Genomic DNA, 15,044 nt, shown 5'->3' with positions numbered 1-15,044 from the left:
GCTTTCATTTCAATAAATGTTCAAATGATCCAATATTTCACCACAAATCAAAGATCAGAGAAAAAGTCCAAAAACTGAAAACAGATTTGTGTATCAGAACTTTGTTTTTTCTTCTTTCCTCTCCCATTAATCATCTCACGACTCCTCAGATTTATCTGCTGACCCTTCGGAGGGGCCCCGACCCCTAGGTTGGGAACCACTGGACTAAAGTAGCTAACTGTATATAAAGTAGTTGAAACTAGCTCCACCTCCAGCAGCTACAACAGTAACATGCTGCTCTAACACTGATGCTTCAGTATTAATAATCTAATGATGTCATATATAATAATATATCAGTCAGAGGGACCAAACCACTACTTTTACTGCAATACTTTAACTACATCAAGCTCATAATACTTATGTACTTTTACTTAAGTAGGATTTTTCATGCTTGTAATGGAGTATTTTTACATTGATGTATTGGTACTTTTACTTAAGTAAAGGATCTGAGTAACTTCTTCCATCACTGTGCATTTGGATACAGCGAGGAGGCTGCCTGATCTATCTAACATCCTCTGAAAAAAGAAGAGTGTCCACTTGTTTGAGCTTCTCCTCTCTTGGAGATTCAGATCAGCAAAGGTCAGGTCTAATAGGGTGAGAAATTATTTCATCTCTCATGTCATCAAACTGTTATTAATATTCAGGATGAAACAGCTGATGATCAGTTTTCCATATAATGATCGTGTTATAGATGATACAGGGTCAGATGTCTGGTTATGTTGTGACTGATGTGTGTTTTTTTTTTTTATGTGAGCTGTTTTGTAATATGTTTTATATATTTATTATGTTTCATGTTCAAGTCCACCTACCCCTCAACCCTTGTCTCGTCGCTACCTGAAGCAACACGCCTCCACCAACACGCCTCGTCGTGTTGTTTTAACACACATTTTTAACATCCAGTGTGTGTGTGAGAGGTGGGGGGGTGGAGTGTCTGCATGTGTGCGTGTGAGTCGTCTTCAAATGTGTGTGAGTGAGACAAATTGAAATACAGTGTGTTTGTGTGTGTCTGTGTGACCGAGTGTTAGTTGTGTGAAAGGCAAGAAAGGACAAGTGTGTGTGTGTGTGTGTGTGTGTGTGTGTGAATGAGTGACACACAGAAGAGCTGAGTGACTGAAATGAATGTTCGACACTCTCTTACACACACACACACACATGCACACACATGCACACGCTCACACTCCTGCAGGTGAACATGGTGCTTTGCTGCATTTCATCAGGCTGGTATTGAAGCAGGCTGACGGCTCGCTGCTGCCACCAGCTGGTCAACACCAGAGCACACTTCATATTACAGTAACACCACCTCCTTTGCTCCCATCTGATACAACCTGGAAAGAGTAATGGAAACATAACGCTTGTGTAATCAGACAGTTATCACCATTTATTTATTACAAGCTGAATATGACTCTATCCAGGTTTCTGGTCGTCTGTGTCCAGTTGTGTCTTGATTTCTCATCTCAGACACTCGTTCCTCTACCAACGGAGAACGTTGAGAAACCTGAATAAGTTGTTTACATGCAACAGTATCCTGGTTTCTGTTGGAGTACTCCAGGCAGCATATCCAGGTTTCTGAAACCAAGATATAATGTTTACATGTGCAACACATGACCAGAATACTCCGAAAACCTGATCATAACCAGGATACTACTGCGCCTCAATGGAAAAGGGCTGCATGTGTAGACAAATACAACAAAAAGTTTACTTCCAAAAGTTTCAATGGCATGTATCTTTGCATGACTTACAGTTCAAACGCCTTATTTATTTTATACTGGCCCTTTATGGCTCTTTTTTACTTGTCATGTTATTGTAAACTCAGGATTTTTGTCGGGATCCTGTAAGAATTCTGTTTTTCCAGTGATCTGATTGGTCAGATGTTGGACTGTTGGCAGGTTTTAATCCAATCCTCTGAAGTTAACCCGCTCCAGAGCAGGTTAGCTGTTCAGCATAGGTTACCATGGTGATTTACCCCAGTTAAAAGTGAGCTAGTGTCTTGAAAATCTGAGTTAAGTCCAAAGATAGCTGCCAGTACACTAAACTTGCTTCATGGCCCTTATGATCTGTACAGATACAGTGAGGTCATATTGTACTTCAGAGCATCAATACTTTAAAATCTCTGTCTTTTAAATCATTTAAATTAATCAAATATCAGGCAGAAAAGTCTGTCCTCCCTGTATCCACAGTCCCACACTCTTGCCTAAGCACACACACACACACACACACACACACACACACACACACACACACACACACACACACACACACACACACACTCATGTGTCCCTGAGCTCAGAGTGTGAGTTGAGCCTCTCAGGTTATTTTGGGGGTCAGCTGTCAGCAGGACCCTCCTCCTCCTCCTCTCTCTCCTTCCTTCCTCTGCCTTTCTCTGTCTGTTCTTCATCTCTTCTCTTTCACTCCACTGATCCGGTAAGACTCTTTTTCATTCTGTACGCCGCTAAATAATCAGTTGTGTCAGTAAAGTGTCTGTATGTGTTTGCCTTCATGTTGTGTTGTAGCCAAAATGTAGTGTTTTTTATTGCTTTTATGCTCTCTCAACTTTCCCCCAGTGGACTTTTTAGGAAGAAGTAACTTTTTTTTTCTTTTGTCGGACACTAAATTAGCAGAGAAATACTTATCTTGTGCTGTACTTATTTGGTTTACTGTATAATATTAACTTAATGTACTAACAGAGTAAAAGCACATGGAGAGTTTCCATCATGGTGGCCATTGCGCAATAAATTGCTTCGTCATGGCCAGTCTGTAAATCTTCACCCACGTCAATAAAAATAATCTGTCCTCACCTCAGCGTTTCACGTTTTCTGAGGAAACGACTGTTGATTGGCTGCATGACACAGTGGGTGGAGCCTAATTTTGTCTTTTGGGGGATTTATTACAGCGGCGGTGTGTATGACATGAAGCAGGTAGATGGATATTGTAACACACATGTAACATTTTGCTTATTGTACGTGTGTGTTCAATATATGTGTGTGTGTGTGTGTGTGTGTGTGTGTGTGTGTGTGTGTGTGTGTGTGGCTGTATCAAGCAGTTCTACCATATTTGGACACTCTCAGAATAGATGAGACTACAACAGGTGTCGTCTGGAGTGTGTGTGTGTGCGCATGCGTTTTTGTTACCTCATTAGGACTTTTTCCAGTATAAACACCAACCTTGTTGGGACCAGTAGTCTTCATGGGGACCAGAGCCCAGTCCTAATGAGGCAAAACGTCATTTCTGAGGTCCTGGTTAAGATTATGGGTTAGGCATGAATTGATTATGGTTAAGGTTAGGGTTTAGATTAGGCTGTCCACAATGAATGGAAGTCAATGCAATGTCCTAACAAGGATAGCTGCGCAAAGTTGAGTGTGTGTGTGTGTGTGTGTGAGTGTGTGTGAGTGTGTGTGAGTGGGGGTTGGCTGGCTCACACAGCTAATTTTAACTCGACAGATACAAAAACGTTGGCAGCCGGCATGTTGTGACAGAGCTGTGAGGATAAACAGACACTGAATACCTTCTACAAGCCGCCATGTCTCCTATAAAATGCTTTTACATGCTACTACACTGCAACATGCTTTGAAGTGAACGTAATGAAGGAAAAAAAATGTTTCTGCCAAGAATTGCAAACATGTTGATAGTGAATGCACGAGTAAAACATTTGAGACCGTCCTCCCAGGAAAAACCACACAACAGGTGGTAAAGTCCGTCGCCCACTAACGAGGTATAGTTGAGTTTGAGTGACAGATGCCATCTAGTGGTGTAGTAATAGTAGTATGGTAATTATGAGCCGGAGCAGCGGTGCAGTTCAGATGATGTATATACATGTGGACAGATTCAGAGGAGGAGGGTTGGACGGAGGCATTAAACAAACAGTGGACTCTGCCAGAGGAGACCGCTGTTTGTTTCCTGTTTCCAACTGCGAGGCGGGACTGTTTTTTAAGAGCAGTAATAATGATCATCACCTAAATATAACTTTGTGGTTATTATTGTAGCCATGACGACAAAGGTGGCCTAACTTTAAGGAAGCAGTAACTTTAACCCACACCACATGTTTCTCTAAATTCAAAATATCTGCTTGTTTAATTTAGAGGACTTGTTGAAATGTTCACATGTTGACACAGTATCCGAGCTTACTTGTCTTGTGCAGAGGGCTGTGAAGGTTATAGGGAGGGACGGAAAACATTCTCTTCAAGTTATATTTTATGTGAGATGTCTGTGCTTAGAGAGGCAGAGAAAATAATCAGTGAACTCTCTCACAGTCTTTATTCTGAATGTGAGCGTTGGCCGACGGTTTAAGGTATCAAAATACAGACTGAAGTGTTTTAAAAACGAATTAGTCCCATCATCCATTATTTAAAACAGCAGTAGTTAAATACTGTTTTAGTTACATGGTCACAGAGCTACAGATACAGTTTGACAGATCTACACTGTGCAATACTTTAGTTGTCTGTTGCATGTTGAACGGGCAATACTGGTTTTATAAGCTGTTGTGGTTTAATCGATTTCATTGTTCTTTTTATGTATGTGTGTAAGTATGTTTGGGAGATACAGTAAATGTTTTGTGATGCAGCAACGTTGAGCCCAAGAAAAAAGTTCCTTAAGTATATTTCATCTTTAAAATCTTGCAGTACAATATCAGCTCATAACTTTTTTATGGTAATGTTGGTTAAGGTTAGGTTTGGTTAGCTTGTTTATTAAAGATCCTCTTCAGACATTCTTTAAAACATATAAAAATACTCTACTTGGAATAATGATTTGTGTCTGATGAAGTTTTCCACCAAAAAAAGTTCAATTACCTGGTTAGAAATTCTTAAAACAACATGTGGCTTTAATCAGTCATTAGAAAAACAAAAAAACACTCAAAACTGTACAATAAGTGTCAAATCATTATCTTGTTTCTTTTCTCTGCTGGAGATTATATACTGTATAAAACACTTTTAGTTTTATTGTTTCTACATAAAGTTCTTTAGACCCTATCAACAAAAAAAATTTAAAGAGATGAAAGTGATGCCCCGAGACTGAAATATGATTCTTTCTGTCCTTTATTCTCAGACCTCTGATGATGGAGACATCAGCGAAAGTAGTGGCCCCCAAGCCGGACGTGGTGTCTTCCTCCCCAGACTCCGACAGCGCTGAAGTTGAGACGACGGCTCCGCCTGCAGCCTCCGACTCCTTCGACCCGATGGAGGAGTTCAGCAGACGCCTGGAGAACATCATCAACACCCACGGCTCTGCAGCCAGCCTCCTGGACAAACAGGTGGGAAAAGTGACGTCTACCTGAGTTACACATAAACTTTACGCAACCTGAACATTCATCTCAATGAATCCCGATGACACACAGAGACGTATGAGGGCATGTAAACTGAGTTTTATATTGTTTTGAATGTAACAGAGCGCGGTGGAGGCAGAGATGGAAAAGATGAAGGAGGAGGCAAAAGATGACATCACCGTTACCATGGAGAAAGGTGAGGCCGGAAGATGCTAGCATGGATTATTTATGTACACAGAAAAAAACAGTAAGTCCATTGAGTTTAATTCAGTGAAGCTTTATTTCTGAATTAAAAACATGGATTGAAAACAGTGTTATGATTTTAAGGTAAATGGATAAAAACACAGAATACTTTTATATTAATTGTTTTTTGTGTGTGTTGCAATGAGATATGGATGATGAAATATGACATTCATAAGTAAACAAGTGTGAAAACTAAAAAAAATAATAAATACATGAATAAATATGGAAAATAATACACAATATGTGGAATGAAACAAGTAGTATAATGCTCATTTTCATTATAAATTAATCTGGGGGTTGTTTTTTTTTTCAATTAGAGACCACAGTAATGTGTTGGAACCAGAAAATATTTGGCATTTTTGCTTGAAAAATGATTCAAACTTGAAAAAAACGATTAATCCTCACAGCTCTAAAGTAGTTGAAGGATTTGTGAGATGAGTCAAGGGGACTCCAGGGCTGCTAGCCAAACCTGAAGATAACTAATTAGATTTGGTTTTTGGGTTTTTAAAGGAACCTCTGAACTCCAACTTGGCATCAACAAAACAGGATCTGTTCTCAATAGCTCGGTTCTTCTGGCAAAAACGCTTCCCACTCTGTCAAGAACAAGCTGTTCTTTGTTAGCAGCTCATTTTTAGATGTAGAGAACAAGAAGCTTGTAGTGATGATGAGAGTTGGCATCTTCATCGTCCTCTGCAGCAGCTCGTTTCTCATGAACTTCCATCTGATCTCTGGCTCTCATATCAGCCCACCCACCAAAAATCCATCAGCAATAAAATAAAAAGGAGTGTCGACATCAAAAGGAAGAAAAATGGAAAATCTGTGTCTGTTAAACATTTAAAAAACTAAATATCTCAATCAAGCAGCACCTCAATATTCTCTTGCATGTTCTGCAACATCAGTTCCACCAAGGAGAATTTGGAGGGAGAAGGAAGCCCAGAAGTTTAGGGGCGAAACTTGAAAATTTATATTAAAGTTTATATCTCAGGCAGTCCATAAGAAAATAGAGTTCAGGCTCTACATCTCCTGTTTCTCTCTCTCATCCACAGAGGTTTCTGTCATCATGCAGAGTCTGAGCGAACTCTCCTCCCCAGAGAAGAAACTGGAAGATCTTGTCAGAAAATATGCTGAAATGGTGAGAATATTTTTAAACAGATGCAGAGGCTTTTAACAGCTGAGACATTTGCAACATTTCTTTGATTGTTTGACCTTTAAAATTAGAAAGAAAACACACACTGCCTACAAATAAATCCTGCAACTTTATTTTAGATGTAAAAGCACCAAAAAACAAACTAATTATGCTGTTGCTGTCATTAATAATTACAGCCAAAACACAGCATAAATAAGTGTTTCTTTTTCCCTGTGTGTGTGTGTGTGTGTGTGTGCAGGCGGTCCTGCGGCGCTGTGATGAGAAGAAGCTGTGTGTTCAGCAGCAGAAGTTGTCCGTCTTGCTGGAGCAGCAGCAGCAGCTGCAGGCTGAGTGTCGCAGCGGCATCGTAGCTCGCAGGGACCTGGAGACTCTGTGCAGAGAGCTGCAGGGATACTACAGCGTGTTGAGGGTACGTGGTAGAGGTCTGCACGGGGCTAAAAACTGTCCTGTCTCATGGGTGGAAACAGGAAATGAACAGCAGTCTCCTGTTAAAACGTCCACCGTTTGGTTAATACCTCCATCCACCCCTCCTCCTCATCCTCTGGATGAGGAAATCTGTCCTAGAAACCTTTAAAACAGCACCAGTTCTCCGTTTTTGGCCGACTGACATTATGACCTATTGTAACGTTTTCTCAGAGGAACAGTTTCCTTTTGTGCAGGAAGCAAACGTCCTGCAGGCCAATCTGACACTCTGAAATGAAGAGATAATAAAGTCACAATGAAACCCCTTTTTTCTTTTAACATAATGCTCTCCGTCCATTGTTCCCTACCTACTTCCCCCAGGAGGAGAGTCTTCAGAGCAGCAGGGACGATGAGAGGAAGAGGAACGAGATCACCGGCCACTTCCAGAAGACGCTGGTCGACATCCAGGCTCAGATTGAGCAACACAGCTCTCGAAACACCAAACTGTGCCGTGAAAACATCATCCTGACCGAAAAACTGGAGAGTCTCATGAAACAGTGCGAGACGAGGGAGCAGGTGAGTAAGGTCAAAGGTCAAATGCGTTAAAACTTTGTAGATTGTAATGCGCTTCTAATAAGAACAACTTTTAACGACATATTAACAAAATATTGATCAAAGTAAATGCTAGAGCTGCAATAATTAGTTGAATAATTGATTAGCTGATTGAAAGAAAAATAATGGGCAACTATTTTGATAACTGATTAATCATTTAATTAGTTTCAGGACTCTTCTTGTTTGTAATTATTTGTTGATTTTCTCTTTGTTTTCCGTGACAAGACACATGAAGATGTGATGTTGAGTTTTAGGAAATTGTGACGGACATTTTTTTAAACTTTTTATAGACAAACAATTGATTTAAAAAATAATTGTCAGATTAATTGATGATGAAAATAATTATTTTATTTTATATATATATATTTATGTATATACTCTACATAGTCTGCACAGCAAGACTTATGCAGAAAGTATGATTTAATACACATGCATTAAATAATATTTAATATGTAAGTAATGTATATATATATATATATATTTAATAATATTTTATTATTTATATGTATCAGTTCCTGTATATTTCATAGAAGTAGAAGAGTCGAGTGCATTTCTCCACATTTAGGTTTATACTTTATATAGTTTCAACACACTTTGAAACTTTACTGCAGAGCTGAATCAACAGAGAATTAATTATCAATTAGTTTGAGGATCAAATTTTATTGACCAAATAATGAATCATTTAAATGATAAAACGGCAGGTTAATCAGTAATAATAATAATTGTTAATTTCAGCCCTGCTGAACTCTGTCAGATGTGTTTAACATTACTTCAGATTCTGTCTGTTGAAGACAAATTTCTTTTCTCTCTGCAGAATTTGGAAAAGATCAACAAACATCGTGACCTGCAGTGCCAACTGAGCGAAGCCAAACTGCAGCAGGCCAACGCTCTGCTGGCCAACGCCGAGGAGAAACACAAGAGAGAGAAAGAATACGTGAGTATGAACAAAGTGAAATACTCGATACACAGAAGACAGATTGATAAAATGGTACAATGAGTTCTCCCAAAATATAAAGTATTTACTGAACAATAATTAGTTTTGGTAATTTTTATCACCATTCACATATAAGAACTGTAAAAACAAACAAAAAGATGTAAAAAAAAATTTTTTTAAATTATGTATGTAAAATAGATGTTAAACAAAGTTATGTACCGTATGTAAAAAACAACAACAATTTTTTTAAACGTATGGTATGTAAAAAAAATGTTAAAGAAATGTATGTATGTAAAAAAAAAGTATACATGGAAAAATATGTTAAAGGGGACTTATTATGCTTTTCCTTATTTTCAGTACAGTCAAATAAGTGTCAAAGTGTCAAATAATAAGGTAAACGTATGTAGAATTAATCCTTGTGATCAGAAAGCACCGACTTCACACTGCTCTGAACACTCCAGTGTTTTTTTTCTACCTTCAGCCCGAGCCGACGTCAACTTGTGACTGACTTCTTTATATGCGACTTTTCCGCATTTTACCAACGAAAGTGCAGCTAAACAAGCTGCTTCTTGATTGTTGACATTGACTGATAATGAAGAGAAGAGAGAGAGAATTATAGGTTTGATAACAGACGGCGACGCAGCTACAAAGTCCAGGTGTTAAACCCGAGTACCACAACAAACAAATACTTAATATTTAACCACTCAAGTTTTCCACTGAAGAGCCGTGCTGGTCCCCACAGCAGCAGATAGCAGCGAGCACTGGCTGAACAGAGCTTTAACAACTGAAATGATGAATGACCGCTGATCAGAGTCTCGTTGCTCTGAGTAACCTATAAGAAGCAGCAGAGGACGTAAACACAGCTCCTTCCTCAAACCTCTCAAAGCAACACGATCAGGCTGATATGCAGTGAATTCGCTTTTGAAATGCTATATGAGCAGCAGCAGCAGGCGTGCAGCAAAGTGTGAGCAGAGCACTGACGGCTTAAATACACCGCAATGATTATAAGGGTGCGCTGAATATATGCTACAGTGAGAATAGTACGGCATGTGAGTGGAGCCGCAGCTCGAGTTGGGCTGCCTGAACCAGCACGTAGGCGTCACTTCATGTATGCAAAAAAAATGTCAAAAAAACATGCATCTATGCAAGAAAAATGTTTTTAAAAAGCTTATGTATGAAAAAAAAATATTTAAAAAAACAAAAAGAAAAATGTTAAAAAACCTTACAGTATGTATGTCAAAACGTTTTTGTCTTTTTTATTTCAAAATTTAAATAGAGGATAAGTCCCTTGAGATGCACCATCTCAGTTTTGAGGGGTTCATTTTTAAAAAAAAAGTATGTATGAATGATTAATCTTATTCTATTTTAATTCATTTTTAAATTACTTTTAAATTGAATTGAATTTGCTCGTTTATTCCTTATTGATAACCTACTAGGCTACTGTTTATATCACATATTCAAATATTCACTATTCAAGCATTCAATTTCTGATATCAGTCTTCATTAACGTCGACTTTTTCTACTGTTGTTGCCGTTTCATGTCATTTGATATTTGTTGAACTTCATTACAAGTTCATTCATGGACTACGATTGATCGTGAAATCAATTAAACTTGATTAATATTAATTTTGTAAACAAAATTTTGATTATTTTTGTAGAATCTGTATTTCACATATGATGCTCAGTTGTAGTGGTTTCCTTATACATTTGTATTACTGTATGAACACTTTAGTAATTCTTAATGAATCAACATCCCCCAGTTTGACTGTACATTATCTCTGTCACCGTAGTTGCTTAGAGAGACGCTTGACAAAACAAGGAAATTCACCGAAATGAAGGAGCAGGAGCTGGCCCTAAAGAAGCAGGTAAAGAAGCGTCTTTAATGTGTCTCTGTTTGTTCTCTCCTAACCAGTTACTGGTTCAGGCTGCCGATTGGAAACTGCAGGCTCAGGCACTCAAAGAGCAGGACACTGTGATGCAGGCACAGGTGAATATTCACTGACCAGACTAACACGCTGACCACAAGGACAGGTAGCACATAACTGCAGGGTAGGGTTTAAATTACCGTAGTTACGGATAAACAAGGCTGTAACTGGGATTTTGGATTTTAGAAAGTCGTTAAAACAAGCCTCATCCCATCAGAAAATTTAGAATCATTTCATTTTTAATTTATTACATTTTTCCATGTTATATGTATTCAGTTATCTGCTCAATTAGTTTGTAAATTGTATTACCCAACATAGATACACAGTTTCCTTGTCCACACAACCAGGGATATGGGATGTACAGTACTGTATGTGTAAATATTACAGGAAGTAAACCACTAAACACTTTTATTAACACTGTTACTAAAACACAGGTGGGCCTAAAGGACAAAATACATACAAAAGCAAAAGCACAAACATAATGGAAATATGCTACATATGAACAAACGCTACAAATTGTAAAACACAAGAGAAGTGTTAAAATTAAAGCACAGACATTAGAAAAATGCCCTTCAAATCCAAACGTACAAAAAAATGCTTAAATATACACAAAAGTACTTTAATTTTTTGGTATTGTTTGTGTTTTCACTTTTGTATGTGTCCAAGTGCCATGATACTGTTAGATAACCATGTCCAAAACATTTAAAAACATTAACATTTAAAGATCATTCTTGAGCTTTGAGAGTTGATCTCACCACATGCTTCATTTAGGGTCTGTGCACATATTATTAGGGGGGAGGGAGGGTCAGAGAAGGGGTAAGGCAATTTAATTTTATTTTTTGTTGAAGTCATATATTTTGAGAAAGCTGGGGAGTGTCTTTTAGTTTTTTCATACCCCAAATTTTGTTTTATCTAAGCTGTGTGCAAGCTTTATCATATAAAAAGGAGATGAAATAGTTTGATCAAAAAGATTGTTTTCATGAGGTGTAATAACGGTTTATTTTGCAGCTCTTTATCAAAAATAGATCATTTTGTCAATACTGAAGGGAGGGCACTGCAGGGTATAGGTGAATTTAGGATCCAAAGAACATTTTTAAATCGCAGAAAAGAGTCTTGCAATGAAACATTTAGCCAATAACTTCAATGCAGTCCCTTAGTCGCTGGTCTGGAGCTTGCAGTTGTATCATCCAATCATTGCTGGTGGCTGGTTGTAATTTCCCTTCATGACATTTCAGCCTATTGTGCACCTTTCTGAAATGTTCATGCCTTTTCTGTCTGTCCACAGTTGCACCTCTACTCTCAGAAGTTTGAAGAATTTCAGGAGACGCTGGCCAAGAGCAATGAAATCTTCGCCCGCTTCAAGACAGAGATGGATAATGTAGGTGGTGACCACTGATATGTGAAGCCGTGTGGGTGTGAATGAGATGTTCCGGCACCCACTAACTGGGACCAGTTTGTCTTTATATCTTCTTTTATGTGAGATGCCAAATGTGTAAAAGTGAATGGAGTTAATAACTGAAAGAGGGTTATTGATTTTAATGAAAGTGAAGTGTTTCATAATTAATTTCTTCTCTGTATAGTATTATTTTCTTGTCCAGTTGTCTTCTAGTTTTAAATTCTTTCCCTCTTACAGATGTCAGAGAAGATGAAGAAACTGGAGAAAGAGTCAAACGTGTGGAAGACGAGGTTTGAGAACTGCAACAAGGCTCTGAATGATATGATGGAGGAGGTATGTTGATGATGTTTCCTCATAAATCTGAACTTCCTGTTGAGTTTTGAGAGTTTTCTTGAGTCTGATTGATCCAAATATCTGTGACGGGGGAGTGTCTACTTGGCACTTGGCACTTGACTCTACCCAACCCAGTTAGAGTATAATTTTCTAGTTTTATTCTCATCGTATCTCACTCATTCGTTTCTCATTTTCCTCCTCCCTCCTGTTCCTGTTCCAGAGAGCTGAGAAAAATAAGGAGTACGACATGTTCGTACTGAAGATTCAGAAACTGGAGCTGTTGTGTCGTGCACTGCAGGACGAGAGGAAAATCCTCTATGACAAGATCAAGGATGTCCGCCACGCTAACTCCAACCTCCCATCAAAGATCTTGAGCGACTTGATGAACCACGATGAAACCGCCGTCACTGTGGGTGCTGACAAATCTGTCCTGACCTCTGCGGAGCCTCAGCAGCCTCAGAAGGAGGACCCAGTCCTGACAGAGGACATGGCCCGACTGAATGCGGAGCAGGCCAAGCTGCAAGAGCTTGCTGACTCCCTGCTGGCAACACCCATCGACAATGATGAAGAGCAGGAGGATTTAGACTTTGAAGAAGACATTGTGGCCTCTGCGTTTGCCCACTTCCACAACAAATCTAAGGCCAAACAGCAGGCAGCTGATGTCAAATCAGATGCAGCAGAATCAGTTCTCCCACAGGAAGGTAAAGCTGAAGAGGCTCAAAAGCCAGATGCTCCAACAACTGAAGAGAAGACTTCTGAAACGACACCAACAGACCCAAAACCAGAGGCAGTAAAAGATGAATCACAAGTTGAGGTCAAACCAGATGAGGAGGTCCAGCAGCAGCACTCTGAAGAGACACCAGAGCCTGAGAAAATCCAGATCAATCCACCAACAGACAAAAAACCAGAAGCAGTAGAGATCCTGGAGGAGGCTGGTGAGGTCAAACCAGCGGTCAAAGAAGAAGGTGAGACAGTCCAGCAGCAACCGGAAGAGCCTGCACAGGTAACAGAAGCAGCACCAACCAAGTCAGAGCCAGCTCCAGTCTCTGAAAACACGCCTCAAACCGCCGCCGTTGCCTCCAACGCCAACTCCTCCAACACCAACTCCTCCAAGAAGCAGGCGCCAAAGAAAAAGAAGAAGAGGAACGGCAAGAATGCTAACTAAACGTTAGGATGTGCTGACGGTGTGTGTGTTTGTGCGTGTGTGCGTGCGTGTGTGCGCGTGTGTGTGTGGTGTTATTTATACTTTGCCTGTGCACCTTTTGTAAAGGTTCAAATCTTTACTTTGCCTCAAGTGGTGCAGCTGAAGTGATTCATTTTCTCAAGAATCAATATCACCAGATGAGAACACACAAATAAACCAGCTGTATTTTACAGTTTAAATGTCTGAATGAACATTTAGTTTGGCAAGACAGAAGAGATTAAAGTTTTAACTGAACTCTAAGGATGTCTAAACTGAGATGAGCAAGCACTGAGAAAGATTTCTAGTCAGAAATATTAAATGTTAACAAAAGTGCCATAAAGAGTTTAAGTTTTGCCAGAACAAAATCATTGTTTGGTCTCTATGCCAGTGAAAATGCAGTGTCTCTTTTAAACCAGAAACCACAATGCACTTTGGCAACTCCAATAAAGTGATTTCTTTTGACAATTTTACATCTTGTGTGCTTTCCGATTTTTTTTGCATCCCAGTTATCCAAGATTTTTGGTAGCTTGAATATCCATATTTCTTTCATGTACACACACTGCTTTACTTATCAGGATCCAGATTGAAATAATAATAAAAATCTTATAATAATAAACCTTTGATAAACATGCTTTTAACTTGTGTCCACATCACAGCGTTCCCACGGAGTATTTGTTGTGTGTGTCCTCAGAAATGAACGTTACCTGAAATGACCTGTGAGGCCGGTACAGTGTCCATCTCGGAAGTTTTCATGTTTTGTCTGTTTTACATAATTTAATCAAAGTAGATTTACTGTAATTTTAAGTGACTTGGAAATTTTCTTGTCTCCGTCCCCTGACTTATGCTTTTCAATCACATTTTCTTTGAGTTGTTTAGAGTGTTTCTTTGTCTGCATGGTTTAGTTTTTGGCCATGATACTGTGAAGTTGGACCTTGCAGATACAGCTGGATTTATGCTACAATCAATTGAAACCACTGGACTAACTAATTACATGACTTCAAAAAAAAAACACTTTCAAGTATTCAAGGAAGTTTATTGTCATTCCAGAACATGTTGGTACATGGAGGGAAAGACATTAGGTACTCAGGTCCCAGTTCAGAAAATAGCTTATCATCCGGAGCTAGAGAAGCTGCTGCACTGCTGAGTGCTGCTATGAGTACAAGTACAATAAACGGAAATAAAGATACAGCAGAATAAAACAATTATTAACGAACAAGACAAAAATGACAGAAAAGCAAACCAAATTCCAACCTTAACCATGAAAATAAGGCTTAATCCTCAAACAACGCTTTGAAGAAGCAAGGATTGGAAAAATATCCTTACTATCCAAAATATCCCCACTTGTCAGGTCTGAAACTCACATTGGTCCTAAAAAATTAGAAATACACATGGGCACAGATTAAAGTGTGGCCTACCAGTCTGGTCCATTACCAGATGATCTCAGTTTGCAATGTTAACTCCCAACCAGTCACTTCTGGACACAAGCTTCAGAGAAATGCTGTGGAATAATAAAATACTGTAATACATTAACTGTTGCAAGCTTGGACAAGTATTTCTAATGCTGCAATACAAT

The 15,044-nt window shown here is 39.0% G+C and overlaps 1 protein-coding gene across 1 annotated transcript; it reads left to right on the top strand.

The window, feature by feature from the left end:
- The first annotated feature begins 2,342 nt into the window (after positions 1-2,342).
- LOC122965353 (beta-taxilin-like) lies at positions 2,343-13,941 on the top strand. The gene is made up of 11 exons (XM_044329363.1): positions 2,343-2,460; positions 5,080-5,293; positions 5,420-5,492; positions 6,586-6,671; positions 6,925-7,095; positions 7,470-7,664; positions 8,515-8,634; positions 10,425-10,499; positions 11,845-11,937; positions 12,193-12,288; positions 12,509-13,941. Exons 2-11 carry the CDS (start codon positions 5,087-5,089, stop codon positions 13,451-13,453), a joined length of 2,061 nt encoding a protein of 686 aa, XP_044185298.1. The 5' UTR covers positions 2,343-2,460; positions 5,080-5,086; the 3' UTR covers positions 13,454-13,941.
- Positions 13,942-15,044: the final 1,103 nt, after the last annotated feature.

Source organism: Thunnus albacares, chromosome 16 (genome assembly GCF_914725855.1).
Source record: "Thunnus albacares chromosome 16, fThuAlb1.1, whole genome shotgun sequence".
In the NCBI taxonomy this organism is placed as follows: Eukaryota; Metazoa; Chordata; class Actinopteri; order Scombriformes; family Scombridae; genus Thunnus; species Thunnus albacares.
This window is presented reverse-complemented; position numbering and strand designations above follow the sequence as displayed.